Genomic DNA, 14,957 nt, shown 5'->3' with positions numbered 1-14,957 from the left:
TACCTCCGAATAACCCTTCTAGAATCTTTTTAGAATCCCTTTTTAGAATCTTAAAGATTATGCTTAAGAAAAGATAACTGCATTGATGGACATACAAATATTCGCAGACATCCGTTCATCGATTTTAAATTCCAATCACCTTTTTTGGAATGAAATGTTAATACAGAAAATGTTTGTTTAGCATGTGGCCTACAAGACACTAGTGCAGCAGAATAAAGAGACAGAAGCAGCTAATGGGGGAGAGGCACCGGAGCCATCTTCAGTGATTAGACTTCCGTTTGTGGTCATCAATGCAAGTGGAGACACAGATGTGGACTGTAGCATTGCCAGTGACAGAAGAGAGTATCTCTTCAATCTGGACAAACCATTCCAGGTAAAATCGCCCAAAAATTGTAAAGAGTCAAGCTCACCACTCATATTTTAGTGTAATTGCACTTTTCTAGTCCGGTTTTTTTGTTTTTTTTTTGTGATTTGAGCTGATAAGAATTTTCTGATTTAACAAAAATAATTATGATAGTGTTTTGTTTGAACCAAATTTCCATTTCTCGTTAGTGGTTTTTTGAATAAAGTAAAGCCCGGTCATCAAGTTTTTTTGAATTAGGTTATCAAAGTTCATTAGTGCGATTGATAGCTGATATTAGTATCAAGCTTAAAACCCTTCAGTTTAGAAGCTGAAGTAAGTATAGGTTTGGAATTTAACTGAAACTGCACACTGAATTAGAACAATTTTTGAAACTTAGGGAAAAATGTTGTCAATTTCTACCTCTTCTTTTTTATCTTTTTCTGTTTCAATCCCGATGTGCATTTAGCGCGTCAAAGCGGCTATTTTCCGGCAATTGCTGGCTATGTCTTAATTATTTTAACCTATTATGTGATGTCGTTGTTTACGTGGCGATACGGTACTGCAGTCACAAGAGTATCAAATTACCTAGCAATACAGTGTATGAAGGCTGGCCGTAATCGCTAATGTTAAGCGGGCCTGTTTTTTTGCAACTCGAAGAGGAGTAATTAGGAAGTGTCTTTAAAAATTTTTAATCACTTTTATTGGTATGAAATTTGAGGCAATAAGTGAAAAATTTTGAAGTGGTTTAAGTATTGAACAAAATGGAGTGGAGTTGAGAGTGGAGAGAAATGAAAATTTGGTTCACATGACTGTTTTTGAGAGCGATATGTTGAGTTGTCAGAAACGTTTTCTGTAAGCGAGCGGAATTGTTCGTTCACGTTAGACTTTTTATAGCTGCGAAGCTGTAAGCTAAGTGTAGCTATATTGCGGTGCTCTTGGTTTTTTTGTTTCGTCGTCTGACGCTCTTTTTTCGTTTTACATTTGTTCACACAGCAAAGCTGAAAAAGTCAAATATTCTGAACGACATCTTCCTCTCACTAACAGCATTTGCGCGCGTGACGTCATTTCTCACTCGCTTTAGCGGAGGTTTTTAGGTTATTTGCGTGATTAGATTTTGATCATACGTGACTTACCTCACTCAATAAAATGACTTCTGCACTTTAAAACTTGAGTTTAATTTGAATTTGTTTCAGGTCAAAGGAACTCATATGTGCAGTAAAGGTTCCTAATAAGAGGCTTCTCTGGAATGAATGTAATAAGCTTTATTAATTAATCGCTGAAAGTTTTTTAGCCTAGTCTTTTGAGCGGAGTCGATTTTTTTTCAATTTAGATCTGTATCTGTTTCTATCTCTATTATATGGCACGCAGGTCTATTCTTTCGCAGCTATTCCGGCAATCTGCCGGCTATGTTTAAGCAGTTTTTTTAAAAGTGTATATTTGTTCAATGATTAATAGCCGCCTTCAGCCTCTCAACGGTTATTATTTAGGCGCTGTCCTTTTTACAATTCAAAGATTTACAATTGTATTGGGGCGCTGTCTTTTTTAAGATCTTTTCGCACATGTTCATGATTTTTGAAGTCAAATTGGAGTAGTGATTCAGGTCACGCCGATACAGGAAGTGGAGCGAAAAAGCTAGTGGTGAATTTTTTTCGCTCTTTTTTTAAGTAGAGTGATAAAACGGTGTTGAAGAGAAATTCGCTTTCTTCCTAGTGGTTTTTTGTTCACGTGCGGCAATTTCACTTTGATTTTTACTGTTTTCTTCGGTTTTTTTGGATCGGAGTTTTTTTTCTAAATTTTTATGCCAATCCATTCATAGTTCATTCTAGACCTAGAGTTTTGTTTCCACCAAATTTCCATTTCTCGTTAGTGTTTTTTTGTTCACATGCGGCATTTTGACATTGATTTTCTGTTTTTTCGTTTTTTTGTCTGATTCTTTTAGAAATATTTTAGCAGTTCACTCATAGTCTATGCTAGATCTAGTTTTGTATTTAGTCAATGAAAATTCTTTGAATTGTACGTCAGGACTTGTCCTGCTATGTTTTTTTAATTCGCTTTACCTTATCACGTTTTTCGTTTTACTTAAGTCACGATTTTTACGTTTAACTTCGCTCACTGTTCCAACTGAATGGATTTTAAATTCTTTCGAATTCAGTGAATTTTGCAATGTAAAGAATACGGTCAGAGTCAAAATATCAAAATCGAAAGATTAAATGAATTAGGATAAGCATATAAAGCCCGGTCATTAAGTCATATTGCATTAGGCTATCAAAGTTCATTAAAGGGATTGCTAGATTGCCTGTCTTAGAAGTAGATTTTGTAACTGGAGAATTGATTTGCAAAGAGAACTTAATAGTTATTGTGTTCCAAGCTTCTGGTTGTCTGGGTTTACTGAGTTGAGTTTTTGTCAATTCATCGTTGATTTTGGATAGTGATTGTTTCCTAATGACTGTTAAACTGTTGTCTTTAGTTTGAAGTTAAATTAGGTGTTTTGCCGACGAGAACGGCAATGTGTTTTCCACTGAGAGGCAACCTTATCGCAATTCAGTTTTTTTACAGATATCAAACTACATGAAGTACTTGTTAATTGCTCGAAATTTGTAGCAATTATATTAGTCCTGTGGTCTTTTAATGTGATTTTTCGCTTGACCGATTGTTCATCTGACCCATTTAACTTTCGTCCTGAAAATGGGATAAACAGGTAGCGCTCGGAGGGAATTAAGTTCTCTTGAAGCCCTAAGCCTTAATATACTCTAAGAATGCTATTCATCAAAACTGCTTTGAGGAGGTAATTTCATGGTGTGAAGGGCGGTTTTTAATCCTGAAAGTTTGAACCCCACCGCTCTGAGACCCCCCCCCCATTACCCCCAACACTCCCATTGTCCAACCTCCTCCAGCTGTCGATTTGAACCCCCCACTCATCTAGCCTTCGCAACCCTACGCCCAATCGCTTGAACCACCCTCACACCCCCCCCCCCAACGCTGGCCCCCTCCGAACATGCACACTCCTCTCACCCCCCTAATGCTTGCATCTCTAAGGCCCAACTGGCTACTACTGAAGCCAACCGCTCGCCGGTCGTTTGAGAGCAATTCGCTCGACGTTAGTCGATTATGTTTTACTTTTTAGCCGCCGATTAGATGCGCAAGCTGCTTTTTAAGATCTGCAAGTCGATCAGATAACTTTTAAGATCTGAAGAACAATTTATTTAAAGACACGCAATTATACTTGATGCTATGGCATATTTTAAATTTTACCTTTGTTTCAACTTTTGTGGTGCAACAGGTTTCACATTCGCTCCTTTATTTTGTAGGTTCATGACGACGTTTTCATTCTTAAAAAGATGGGGTTGTGCAGTGGAGGTGGAGGTGGAGGAGGAACTAACCATCCAGTCTCATCCAATCCACTCAGCAGCCACTTTCCTCTTTCCACCCCCACTTCCCTCTCCCCCTCACCTGTCAACTCCTCCTCGTCAACATTCAACAACAACAACAGTAACCCACACGTGAATACAATCATGGCCATGTTACCCTCCAGCCTTCATGAATATGTACAGGGTTAGTGCTACCACAGCTGAACCAATATGCCCCCCCCCCACCGGAGGAATATAACTATTTATGTTAATTTCTCCCTAACGAAATTCGCAGCAATTATACTACTTAGTGCTGTGCCCTCATTAATGTGATTTTTCGGTTGATAGATTTTTCTTCAACGGGACAAACAAGTAAAGCCTGGAGGGCGTTGTCAATGAGCAGCTCGCTTAGAGCTAGCTTTCCTAGTCTAATGTGTATAATTCACCTATTTGGTTTTTGACGATAATCATTTGATCTGACTCGTTGTGACCAAAATAATTTGAATACTTTTCAGAAATATTAAGCGCTATTAGCGGGCCACCGACGTGTGGTTATATAAGCTAAATGTTGAATCTCTGATTGTAGATGTCTTCAAACCCGAAATGACCCGAAGTGCTAGCATATCGTGAAGACATTCACTGCAAGATGATTATTACCGAACTTGACAAGATGCGCTCCAAATATTGTAATTTGAATTGTTGTGCTTTGTTGATCGTCATATTTATTCTTGATAATTTATTACTAGTCTTAACGTTCTCAATTGAATTTAATTTGCTCCCTTTTTTCCCGTCACAATACCTAGATAGATGAAGCATTCCCTGTCTATTAGACTTCAAAAACCTACCTATTCCCGGTGTGTCATTAGTTAATCAGCAACAAAATAATAGTTAATCAGTGAACAATAAATGAACAAATACCTCTTGCTTTTCATGGACTTAACTCTAAAATGCACAGTTAAATGGTCATTTTTAAAAATTTTGTTCCTACACATCAAAAAGGACCCAGAAATCTTCAAAACGTATGAAATACAGAACTACAAAATCTATGAATGAAAGACAAAATAAAAGAAGATAGTTCTGAAAAGAACCTTATTACTACTATTGCTATTACAGTAAAAGTGGAAAAAAACTGTTCGACTAAATTTATGTCCCAGCCATTCAATTTCCAATTTGGCTAAGCGACACGTTGGTAATTTATCTTCTGTCAAGTGTTTCAAGACATCTGCAGGCTGCTTATGAACGTTAATTTTGCGTAGCTCTGCTGGCAGTTATGATATCTTATAGAAGTCAATGGGTATTATAAGTCTAGTAATATATATAATCCATTGCTTTCTGAAATGTCGCCGAAATGTCAGTGAGGCCATCAAAACCTGTTATAAGTATCAGTAGATTCACCGGTTAATATTGCTAATCTGCAATGGAGTAAAGTTTCCGGGTCTAAATTGAATTGACTGCATGCGCTCTGTAACTCTAATGTCGTGAAATAACCGGTTTCTTTTGTTGAAAATTTGTTGATATTTTGTTCAATTTTGTCTTTAAGGTTTTTTTTCGATATTTTGTTAATAGACGCCGTCAGCCTCTCAACGGCTATTATTTGGGCGCTCTCCGTTTTACAATTTAAAGAATTTGAAATGTATTGGGACGCTGTCTTTTTCAAGATTTCAAACATTATTTCAAATTGGAGTTTGAATTGGAATTCAAATTGGAGTAGTGATTTTGGTCACGCCGAAACAGAAAATGGATCGCTAGGGATTTCTCGCTAGTGATTTTTTGTTCACATGCAACTAGTGATTTTGTTTGTTCTTATGCGGCAAGTCTACTTTGATTTTTACTGTTTTTATTGTCTAGTCAATGAGAATTCTTTGAATTGTACGTCAGGAATTGTCCTGTTTTGTTTTTTACAATTCAAAGAATTTGAATTGTATTGGGGCGCTGTCTTTTTACGACTCGAAGAGGAGTATTGGAGAAGTCTTTTTTTAAATCACTTTAGTTGGAGTGAATTTTGAAGCAGGAAATGAAACGAGTGAAAAATTTTAGAGTGGTTTGGGTGCTGAACAAAAGTGCAGAGGGAGCGAAAAGAGAGTGGTTTTTTGTTGATTCCGCTGTTTTCGAGAGAGCGAGAAATTGAGATGTGAAAAAAATTTCTGTAAGCGAGCAAAATTTTGTGTTCACGTGTGGCTTTTTAAAACCGTTTTTTTTTGTTAATTTTTTTTTGGTTTAGAAGTCTTATTATGATATTGTGTGATTTTTAAGGTTGCTTTAATAGTGGTTTGTAGGTTTTTGGTCATTAATAAGAATTTTCTACCATTTTGCTGGTTTTTCAGCTATTTTGCTGAGTTTTAGAATTTTAGCAATTTTTTGCGTTTTGTCTTGTTATATTGCTTTGTTTGGGCTTTGAATAGACGCATGTTAGTTACTGAGCCTTTAGGTACCAAGCGATTACATTTTATTATGTTTTAAACGATTTTTTTGTTAAGAAAATTGACAATAAACTGAAATGTTTTTAATTATTCTTCTAAATTTTTTTGCTGTTTTCCGCTTTTTTTCTAAACATAGAGAAGTTTCTTGGCCTATTCGGTTTTCCTATTGTTTTGGAAGATTTTCAGTTTTCTTTTTGCTCCATTTAACGTTTTTGGACTCTATATGCTCTTGTAAAATCAAAAAATCTTATTTTTTTTATAAGAGTTCTTTCAAGTTGTTTTTATATGCTCTTTGTGTTCTTCAAGTTTTTATAGCATTTGGGTTGCCTATAGTCCAATTTAGTTGTTTTTGATGTTTGATGCGTGTTGATGATTTTGATTTCAGTTTTGAGTCATTTTATTAAAGTTAATTGAGTAATTTTTGTGAAGATTTTCGCGAGTTTTTATGATTTTTTTGAATTTTTGCTGAAATCTTCTGATTCTGCTTTTTGCTACATTTTAGTATTCTAGCTTTTGATAGGAACTTTTCTAGAGGTTTTAATGGAATATATTCAGAGCACTTTTCAATGACAGACTTACTAACTTTTCTTAATCTCTTTACTTTTTTTCATCAATTTAATGGGAGTGATTTTTAAAGCGGGAAATGATTTTCTGTTTTTCTTATTTTTTATCTGATTTTTTTTAAAAAAATGATTTTCTTAATTAATTCATAGTCCATTCTAGGTCTAGTTTTTTCTGTTTAGTCATTGAAAATTCTTTGAATTGTACATCAAGACTTAACCTGCTATGTTTTTTTAATTCGCCTCACCTTTTGATCACATTTTTCGTTTTACACAAGTCCCGATTTTCACGTTTGAGTTCTGACTTACTTCGCTCACTATTTCAACTGAATGGTTTTTCTTTTGAAATACACAATGTGGTGAAAACGGTCAATGTCAAAAGAACAAAATCAAAAGAGACGGGATGAAGCCCGGTCCTTAAGTCAGTGCATTAGGTTATCAAAGTTCATTAGAGTGTCTTTAGAGTGTCTTCACGCTGTCTTTTTCAAGATTTCAAACATTATTTCAAATTGGAGTTTGAATTGGAATTCAAATTGGAGTAGTGATTTTGGTCACGCCGAAACAGAAAATGGATCGCTAGGGATTTCTCGCTAGTGATTTTTTGTTCACATGCAACTAGTGATTTTGTTTGTTCTTATGCGGCAAGTCTACTTTGATTTTTACTGTTTTTATTGTCTAGTCAATGAGAATTCTTTGAATTGTACGTCAGGAATTGTCCTGTTTTGTTTTTTACAATTCAAAGAATTTGAATTGTATTGGGGCGCTCTGTTTTTTTACGACTCGAAGAGGAGTATTGGAGAAGTCTTTTTTTAAATCACTTTAGTTGGAGTGAATTTTGAAGCAGGAAATGAAACGAGTGAAAAATTTTAGAGTGGTTTGGGTGCTGAACAAGAGTGCAGAGGGGAGCGAAAAGAGAGTGGTTTTTTGTTGATTCCGCTGTTTTCGAGAGAGCGAGAAATTGAGATGTGAAAAAAATTTCTGTAAGCGAGCAAAACTTTGTGTTCACGTGTGGCTTTTTAAAACCGTTTTTTTGTTAATTTTTTTTGGTTTAGAAGTCTTATTATGATATTGTGTGATTTTTAAGGTTGCTTTAATAGTGGTTTGTAGGTTTTTGGTCATTAATAAGAATTTTCTACCATTTTGCTGGTTTTTCAGCTATTTTGCTGAGTTTTAGAATTTTAGCAATTTTTTGCGTTTTGTCTTGTTATTTTGCTTTGTTTGGGCTTTGAATAGACGCATGTTAGTTACTGATTCTTTAGGTACGAAGTGATTACATTTTATTATGTTTTAAAACAATAAACTGAAATGTTTTTAATTATTCTTCTAAATTTTTTTGCGGTTTTCCGCTTTTTTTCTAAACATAGAGAAGTTTCTTGGCCTATTCGGTTTTCCTATTGTTTTGGAAGCTTTTCAGTTTTCTTTTTGCTCCATTTAACGTTTTTGGACTCTATGTGATCTTGTGAAATCAAAAAAGCTTATTTTTTTATAAGAGTTCTTTCAAGTTGTTTTTATATGCTCTTTGTGTTCTTCAAGTTTTTATAGCATTTGGGTTGCCTATAGTCCAATTTAGTTGTTTTTGATGTTTGATGCGTGTTGATGATTTTGATTTCAGTTTTGAGTCATTTTATTAAAGTTAATTGAGTAATTTTTGTGAAGATTTCCGCGAATTTTTGTGATTTTTTTGAATTTTTGCTGAAATCTTCTGATTCTGCTTTTTGCTACATTTTAGTATTCTAGCTTTTGATAGGAACTTTTCTAGAGGTTTTAATGGAATATATTCAGAGCACTTTTCAATGACAGATTTTAATAACTTTTCTTAATCTCTTTACTTTTTTTCATCAATTTAATGGGAGTGGTTTTTAAAGCGGGAAATGATTTTCTGTTTTTCTTATTTTTTATCTGATTTTTTTTGAAAAAATGATTTTCTTAATTAATTCATAGTCCATTCTAGGTCTAGTTTTTTCTGTTTAGTCATTGAAAATTCTTTGAATTGTACATCAGGACTTAACCTGCTATGTTTTTTTAATTCGCCTCACCTTTTGATCACATTTTTCGTTTTACACAAGTCCCGATTTTCACGTTTGAGTTCTGACTTACTTCGCTCACTATTTCAACTGAATGGTTTTTCTTTTGAAATACACAATGTGGTGAAAACGGTCAATGTCAAAAGAACAAAATCAAAAGAGACGGGATGAAGCCCGGTCCTTAAGTCAGTGCATTAGGTTATCAAAGTTCATTAGAGTGTTTGCTAGCTGAGTGTGTGGTATTAAGTTTATTAGTTTTCAGTATGGAAGTCCAAAATAAGTAGAGTTTTAGAACCTATCTGAAACTCCACGCCAAATTAGAACGCTTTTTGACACTGAAAAAAATTGAAAAAATGGCCGATTTTTCTCTTCTTTTTTCTTTTTCTGTTTCAATTACGATGTGCATCAAGCTCGTCAACGGCGGCTATTCTGCGGCAATCTGCTGGCTATGTTATTTACTTTTGTTTTGACTTTTGTAGAATTGCAAAAGGTATTGCTATTTTAAATGATGACTTATCGCTTTTTACGCACACATAATCAAATAAAAAACTTATGGTCTAAGGTTGCGAATTGAGCCATTGCATACAATTAAATTGTTACATCTTTTGAAAAATTAGTGAAGGCTGACTGGAAAAAATCAACAAAGACCTTTAAGTAGTTGTTACAGCTGCATGCATTCTCTTTCAATCCAACTTTTGGCTGCTGTGTACACTTTTAGCTTCTCAACAGTTTGTTGTTGAGAATTAACTGAATGGTTGTTGAAACAAAATTTTCCGTTGACTGTTTCCTTTTTCAAAATTAAACACAGTTTGTTTCAATCTTTTTTAAAAATATTTTGAATTTAATTAACTTTACCTGAAATAAAAGGCAGCGTTGAATAGGACACCCATCTGTATGAAACAAATTAGTTTTTAATTTCTATTTAACTAAACCTCAATATGAGTTATCAAAATGATGCGGCAGGTTTGCCGGATTTTTTTTCTCAGTGATTACATTATGCAAGGTGATCGTCTGTTCTGAGGAGACATACAATACCGTCTGGTGTTTCCTCGTCAATTGGATGTCTGTAAGTCAAACATTTTTTTCAAATTGTCCGGATTAGTGTGTTCGTAGCTAATTTAACCAGTAGTTTTGAGAAAAGTGACGGACTGCTCTCATCTGGAAAAACCCTGGGACTTATAAAGCTTTCTCCTGGTGTTTTACATGATGGCCGCTTTGAAATCGACTTAGTGGATCGTGGTAGGCCCCATATACTGCAATTATTATCGCTCGTTTCTATATCTCCGAGTTGATTTTCGAAGAGTGGTAGAAATCGTAATTGTAGCTGACAGATCAACAATACTATGTTGTTGATCTGGTGAAGGAGGTCAGAGCGTTTTGAAAGGTAAAACAATTACACCAGATGAACAAAATTGTCACTCGCTGGTGCGCGCTGAAGACTTTTCAGGAACATGCGATGTACTTTGGGGAATCTTGGGGGGGGGGGGGGCATGCATTCAGTAATTAATTGGTCCTCTTTGTTTACCAAATAGGAAGAAGTTTCCATAGTGTGTTTGATACAGCAGCGTCAGCTCCTAAAATATTTATTAGAAGTATGGGTTTCAACAGATAGGAAAGTTGACTTCGGAAGAAGTTTAAAAAACTGACAAAACTCTGAAAACTTTTGCTGTTATTAACTCCGAACAAGGCGATTCTACACAGAAATTGCCTCCTCTAAAGAGAACAAAAATTTAACAAAGAATCTACAAACACAAAGTTCCAAACTAAAAGCTAGAAAAACAAAGCCGATGGAATTTATGTATGGCCATTCTCCTGGATTGTAACGGCTGCTTTTTTATCAATGACAAGGAAAGTTTCATACAGCCCAGTTCGTTATTAGCGGTTTACAAGCCGCCGGGATCCTAAGTTGTGCAGTTCGCTTTTGTAACTTTATATCCGCTATACTGTAAATTACCGTTGCATTGTTGTTTTGTTAGTCGCAAAATAACGTTGTTTTGTTAGTACAAATAACTAATCGTTCAGCTTAGCTGAATATTAAATTCGATTGCTGGAGTTACTCAGTAAGTTCCAATCAACTAATCAAATAATTTTTCTGAGTTCTGTTTAATAACTCAATAGTTCAAGTTGGGGCTATTCAAAACCAGAAACTTTGTATCCCTAAAGGTTGCTCACTGTTTATGTTATTAAACGAATCTAAGGGGTACATTCGGTTTCAGTATAGAACAAAATTCACAGAGGAGAACCAATCGTTTGCCGTTTGCCATAAGCGGACTTGAATTATAGGTCAAAACAGAGTTCCTTCGTTAGTCACTGAGGCCGAAGCCACAGAGACGATGTAGCAACTAGGTTTTGAGTATGAAAAACTCAAGTCTGTGTACTGCAAATCTATCTCTCGCCACCTGTTACTTTCGACGAATTGATTACAAATCGTTCGTGTGGTCAAAGAAAAAGAATTTTCCGTCACCCTTATGTTTAGCTATCAGAGGTTCTTCATTTTCCTTTCTCTCAAGTTACTTAAATTTTCAAGACCAAATTGATGGTTAGATGGATTACAAGCTTCACGTTAGCAAGACACAGTATTTTATTGCTTAAGTAAGATTGCGACAATCCACAAATTTTATCACTTCAACATTCAAAATTTAAAAATTTCTGCTCCTCTGTGGATGTGTTTTCAGTTCTATCTATAGCCCGTTACTCTTGTACATGTCAATTCTCGACTGTTGATTGGTTAAACCCAACTATCTCGACATAATTCCAAAACATCTCTTTTTCCGTGCAAAACTGACGTCAGGGATTGGTCGTTAACCAGGTAGATTATCTTTAGAGTATTCCAAATACACGTCAGACTTTGGTTTTGAATTTACATAGTCATCTAGGTAAGATAAAGCGTCCAATGTGTTAGTAAATTTAGAAACTAAATATGTCGACATATAGTGATTCAAGTTTGCTTTGCAAGCTTCATTGGTCCTTTAATAAAAAAATCTTTCAGAAAAATAATGTGCTGCTCTAATATCGCCGGCCTTGTTTTCCATCGCGAAAACATTTTTTCTGTATGGTAACACAGGAGCGAGCTCCACCACTGATCTCTTGTAAACGCCATCGTTCGTTCAAACTTTAGCTTATCGAATTACTTCGTCGAACCCTTCGATGGTCTCCGTGACTCGACCCAGATTATAATATCCTCGCTTGTCGCTGTCTTCAACCAACCAAAACAGGTCACATTCTGTAAGGTTTTCGTTCGCTGTAGATCGCCATTTTTGCCGGTTCCTCAACGTTGGAAGATACTCTTTTAAAAACCTGTCCCAAATGAGATTAGCATAAGCTTGAGTTTGTCTGAAGAGCTTTCGATGACCGAAAAATTCTTCTGCGCATGGTAGATAAAGTAAGCAAATATTGTTGTTGCCATGCAAGAAGTGATTGGGTGTCAATGCTTCTAAGTCAATAACATCTCAACTTATTGGAGTCAACGGTTTCGGATTCAATGATTGCTCCACAAAGCACATCGTAGTTGAAAGAACGTCCTCGGTGACTGATCGGTTCCCCAACACAACATACATTGCTTTTTTGCAATTTCTAACCAACGGCTCCCATACACCTCTAAAGTGAGGTGTGGCGGGTGGGTTGAACTTCCATCTGACTCGTTGCTTAATTAGACGTTCCTTCTTCTGTTCTTTGTTCCATGCCCCTAGGTACTCGGCAAAATCTCGTTCAGCTTCAACAAATTTTGTCCGTTTTTGCTTATAGTTGTACTTTTGTTTTCCAATCTGTGCAATAAAACGCATGATTGCATTGAGACAACTATCTGTATCTCAATACTATATGCAACGCTCTCACAGTTAGACATGAGAACAGACAACATCATCGTTTTTCGTTTCTTCGCCCAATCTTCTGAGTAAAAGGACCAAAGTAGTAAGTTCGAACACTTTTAAAGGCTATTGAAGCATCTAAACGCTTTTCGGGTAAATCTGCCATTACTGGTGTATCAATTGCGCTCTGCCTTTTCTGCAGGTAACACACTTATTCTTGATTGATCTAAGGCGTTTCGTATCCATAGAATCCTTATCCTCTGCTGAACAGTGTTTTTGACATGCTCTCTGCCTTCGTGTTGATTGTTCCTGTGCTCGTTTCGCAAAAACAATCCAACTGCATGATGTTTCCAATGTAACAATATTGGATGTTTTGCGTCGAAGTCCAATTTACTTTCACCTATACTGTCTTTGGCTCGAATAAGTCCTTCCTCATCCAGGAAAGGTGATAACTGCAGTATTTTACTGCTTTTGGAATTTCCCTTTCAGCTTTGAGGGACTTTATCTCTTCTCCAAAATGTTCTTGCTGTAGTAACCTAAGATGATTGCTTTTGCTTTTTCACTTTCTTCAGCGCTGACTACAAGTGCTGTTGGTTTGTATTTGCTCAATGCTCGCTCTAGAGATTCTATTGTATTCACTAGCCTGCTAAAGTTGCTGAATTGTTCCCATTTAATAACCGCTTTATTTTCTTCAGTATGTGTCATGAAGACTGATGAGGGTATCTTTCCTTCATATGAGGCAAAGACTAAGTTGACTTGTTCTGGCCATTCACTCTGTGGTTGCTCTAACCAGGCCGGCCCCAGTGAGCGACTCATTCCTCCTGAGCTCATTAATATTGATCGCTCTCGTGCAAATGTCCGCTTAGTTGTTGATACCGCTGACATGTCTCCACTGTGAAACAACAGTTGTATCCAATATCTCAGCTAATCGATGGGCTACCATTACTTGTTGTTTACGATGGGAGCTGTGTATCTACTGCAGTACTGTTGTTGAGTCTGACCAAAAACTTCTGCATTGTATCGCCATTTCGTGTTCCTTGACTTTCTGTTCCTTCAACTGTACTACCCTGACTGCCGCTTGCAATTCTAGTCGTGGTATTGAAAGATGCCTCATCGGTGCCGGTCTGCATTTTCCTATTACAAATGCTAAATCGGCTGAGTGTTCTTTTGGTTGGGATCCTGGATAGGCCACCGCACAGGGATCCTGGATAGGCCACCGCACACATAGTGTCTTCAGATGCATCTTCAAAAACATGAAGTTTCGTTTTCCCCGCTGTATTGAACTATCTTCGATCGATGTTTGTTTCAGCTACAATTGGCAGTTGTTCCTTCCAACTCAAGAACTCTGCTTCTTCATCAGGCTCCACTTCAATGTCCCCATGTTAATCATATTTATTCCAGATACCTTTGAGAAGTCGTCTCATGTGAATGCTGAACGCAGCAAACAATCCGATCGGGTCAAATACTGAAGACAACAGTGACAGAATCCGTCTCTGAGCTATAGATGTTTTAACTTCCTTATTGGTACCCCTGCAAACCTGAAGACTATCATCAGTAACAGTCCATTGTAGTTCAAGCACTGAAGATCCTTCCGATTTGCGTTCCATCTCTACTTGCTTCTCGTTTCAAGTCTACTGGGATTGTTTTGGAAACCTCATCGCTGTTGCTTATCCACTTTTCAGTGCAAATCTATTCTGCGAGAGAAGACATTGCAACTGATTGAAGACTTCGATTGCCTCTTCAGGGGTCTCGACTGATTTGATGAAATCCTCCTTGTAGAAGTTTTTTGTGTATTTAATAGTGGTTTTGATCAAGTTGTTTTTATTTAGTAGTTGTTTCGATCAATTTCTGCCGGTAGCTTTTCGTTTAGGCATACGTCTTTGTACTTTGATGCCGCATTGAAAACGCGTCTTACTTTGCCAGGCTGGTTTGGGTAGAGAACTGGACGGTGTGGCAGATACCATTGTTTCCCAAGGTGTCTTTCACCTTGGATGCGTCTATTATCTTTACAAATCCCTTCTCTACGTCTGTATCTATTGACTGTTGATACAAACCTTTCATGTTTGAGCCATTTGAAAACTTCTCTCAAGCGAGTGAAGTTGACCCAAGGCTGAGCTGTAGTTGCTCGGCAGGTTTCGCTCTGTTTCCCCCCATAGCCTCTCAACCTCACACCGCTTGCTTTTAAATTTCGTCGTACTTTCTAGCATCTTTTGTGCCTGCAGTTCCTTCTTTGACTGATTGAAGACGTTAATCTTGGAAGCATAGGTTTCAATGTCCCACCATTTTTGGATATTGTCAGCCAGTTTCACATCTTCTGGGAAGTCGAAATGACAAACATTTTAACTTCTCTTGCCCGTCATGGGTCCACTGACTGCCCATCTTAATTCTGTTAGAACGGCGAAAAGTTCACTTCGTGTTCCTGTCCTGTAGTCCAATGGTCTCTGTAGCTTGTAAACA

At 36.6% G+C, this 14,957-nt stretch overlaps 1 protein-coding gene across 2 annotated transcripts in view; it reads left to right on the top strand.

The window, feature by feature from the left end:
• Positions 1–4,473, top strand: part of LOC142345524 (uncharacterized) — a 562,956-nt gene extending 558,483 nt beyond the window's left edge. For both annotated transcript variants that reach the window (XM_075397596.1, XM_075397597.1), the window contains exons 12-14: positions 182–373; positions 3,652–3,895; positions 4,277–4,473. In XM_075397596.1, coding sequence (XP_075253711.1) covers positions 182–373; positions 3,652–3,895; positions 4,277–4,320 — 480 coding nt within the window. In that variant the 3' untranslated portion in view covers positions 4,321–4,473. The remainder of the gene's footprint in view (positions 1–181; positions 374–3,651; positions 3,896–4,276) is intronic.
• Positions 4,474–14,957: the final 10,484 nt, after the last annotated feature.

Source organism: Convolutriloba macropyga, chromosome 9, assembly GCF_964194025.1.
Source record: "Convolutriloba macropyga chromosome 9, txConMacr16.3, whole genome shotgun sequence".
Classification (NCBI taxonomy): domain Eukaryota; kingdom Metazoa; phylum Xenacoelomorpha; order Acoela; family Convolutidae; genus Convolutriloba; species Convolutriloba macropyga.
Note: the sequence above shows the minus strand (reverse complement) of the source record. Positions and strands in the feature narration are given on the sequence as shown.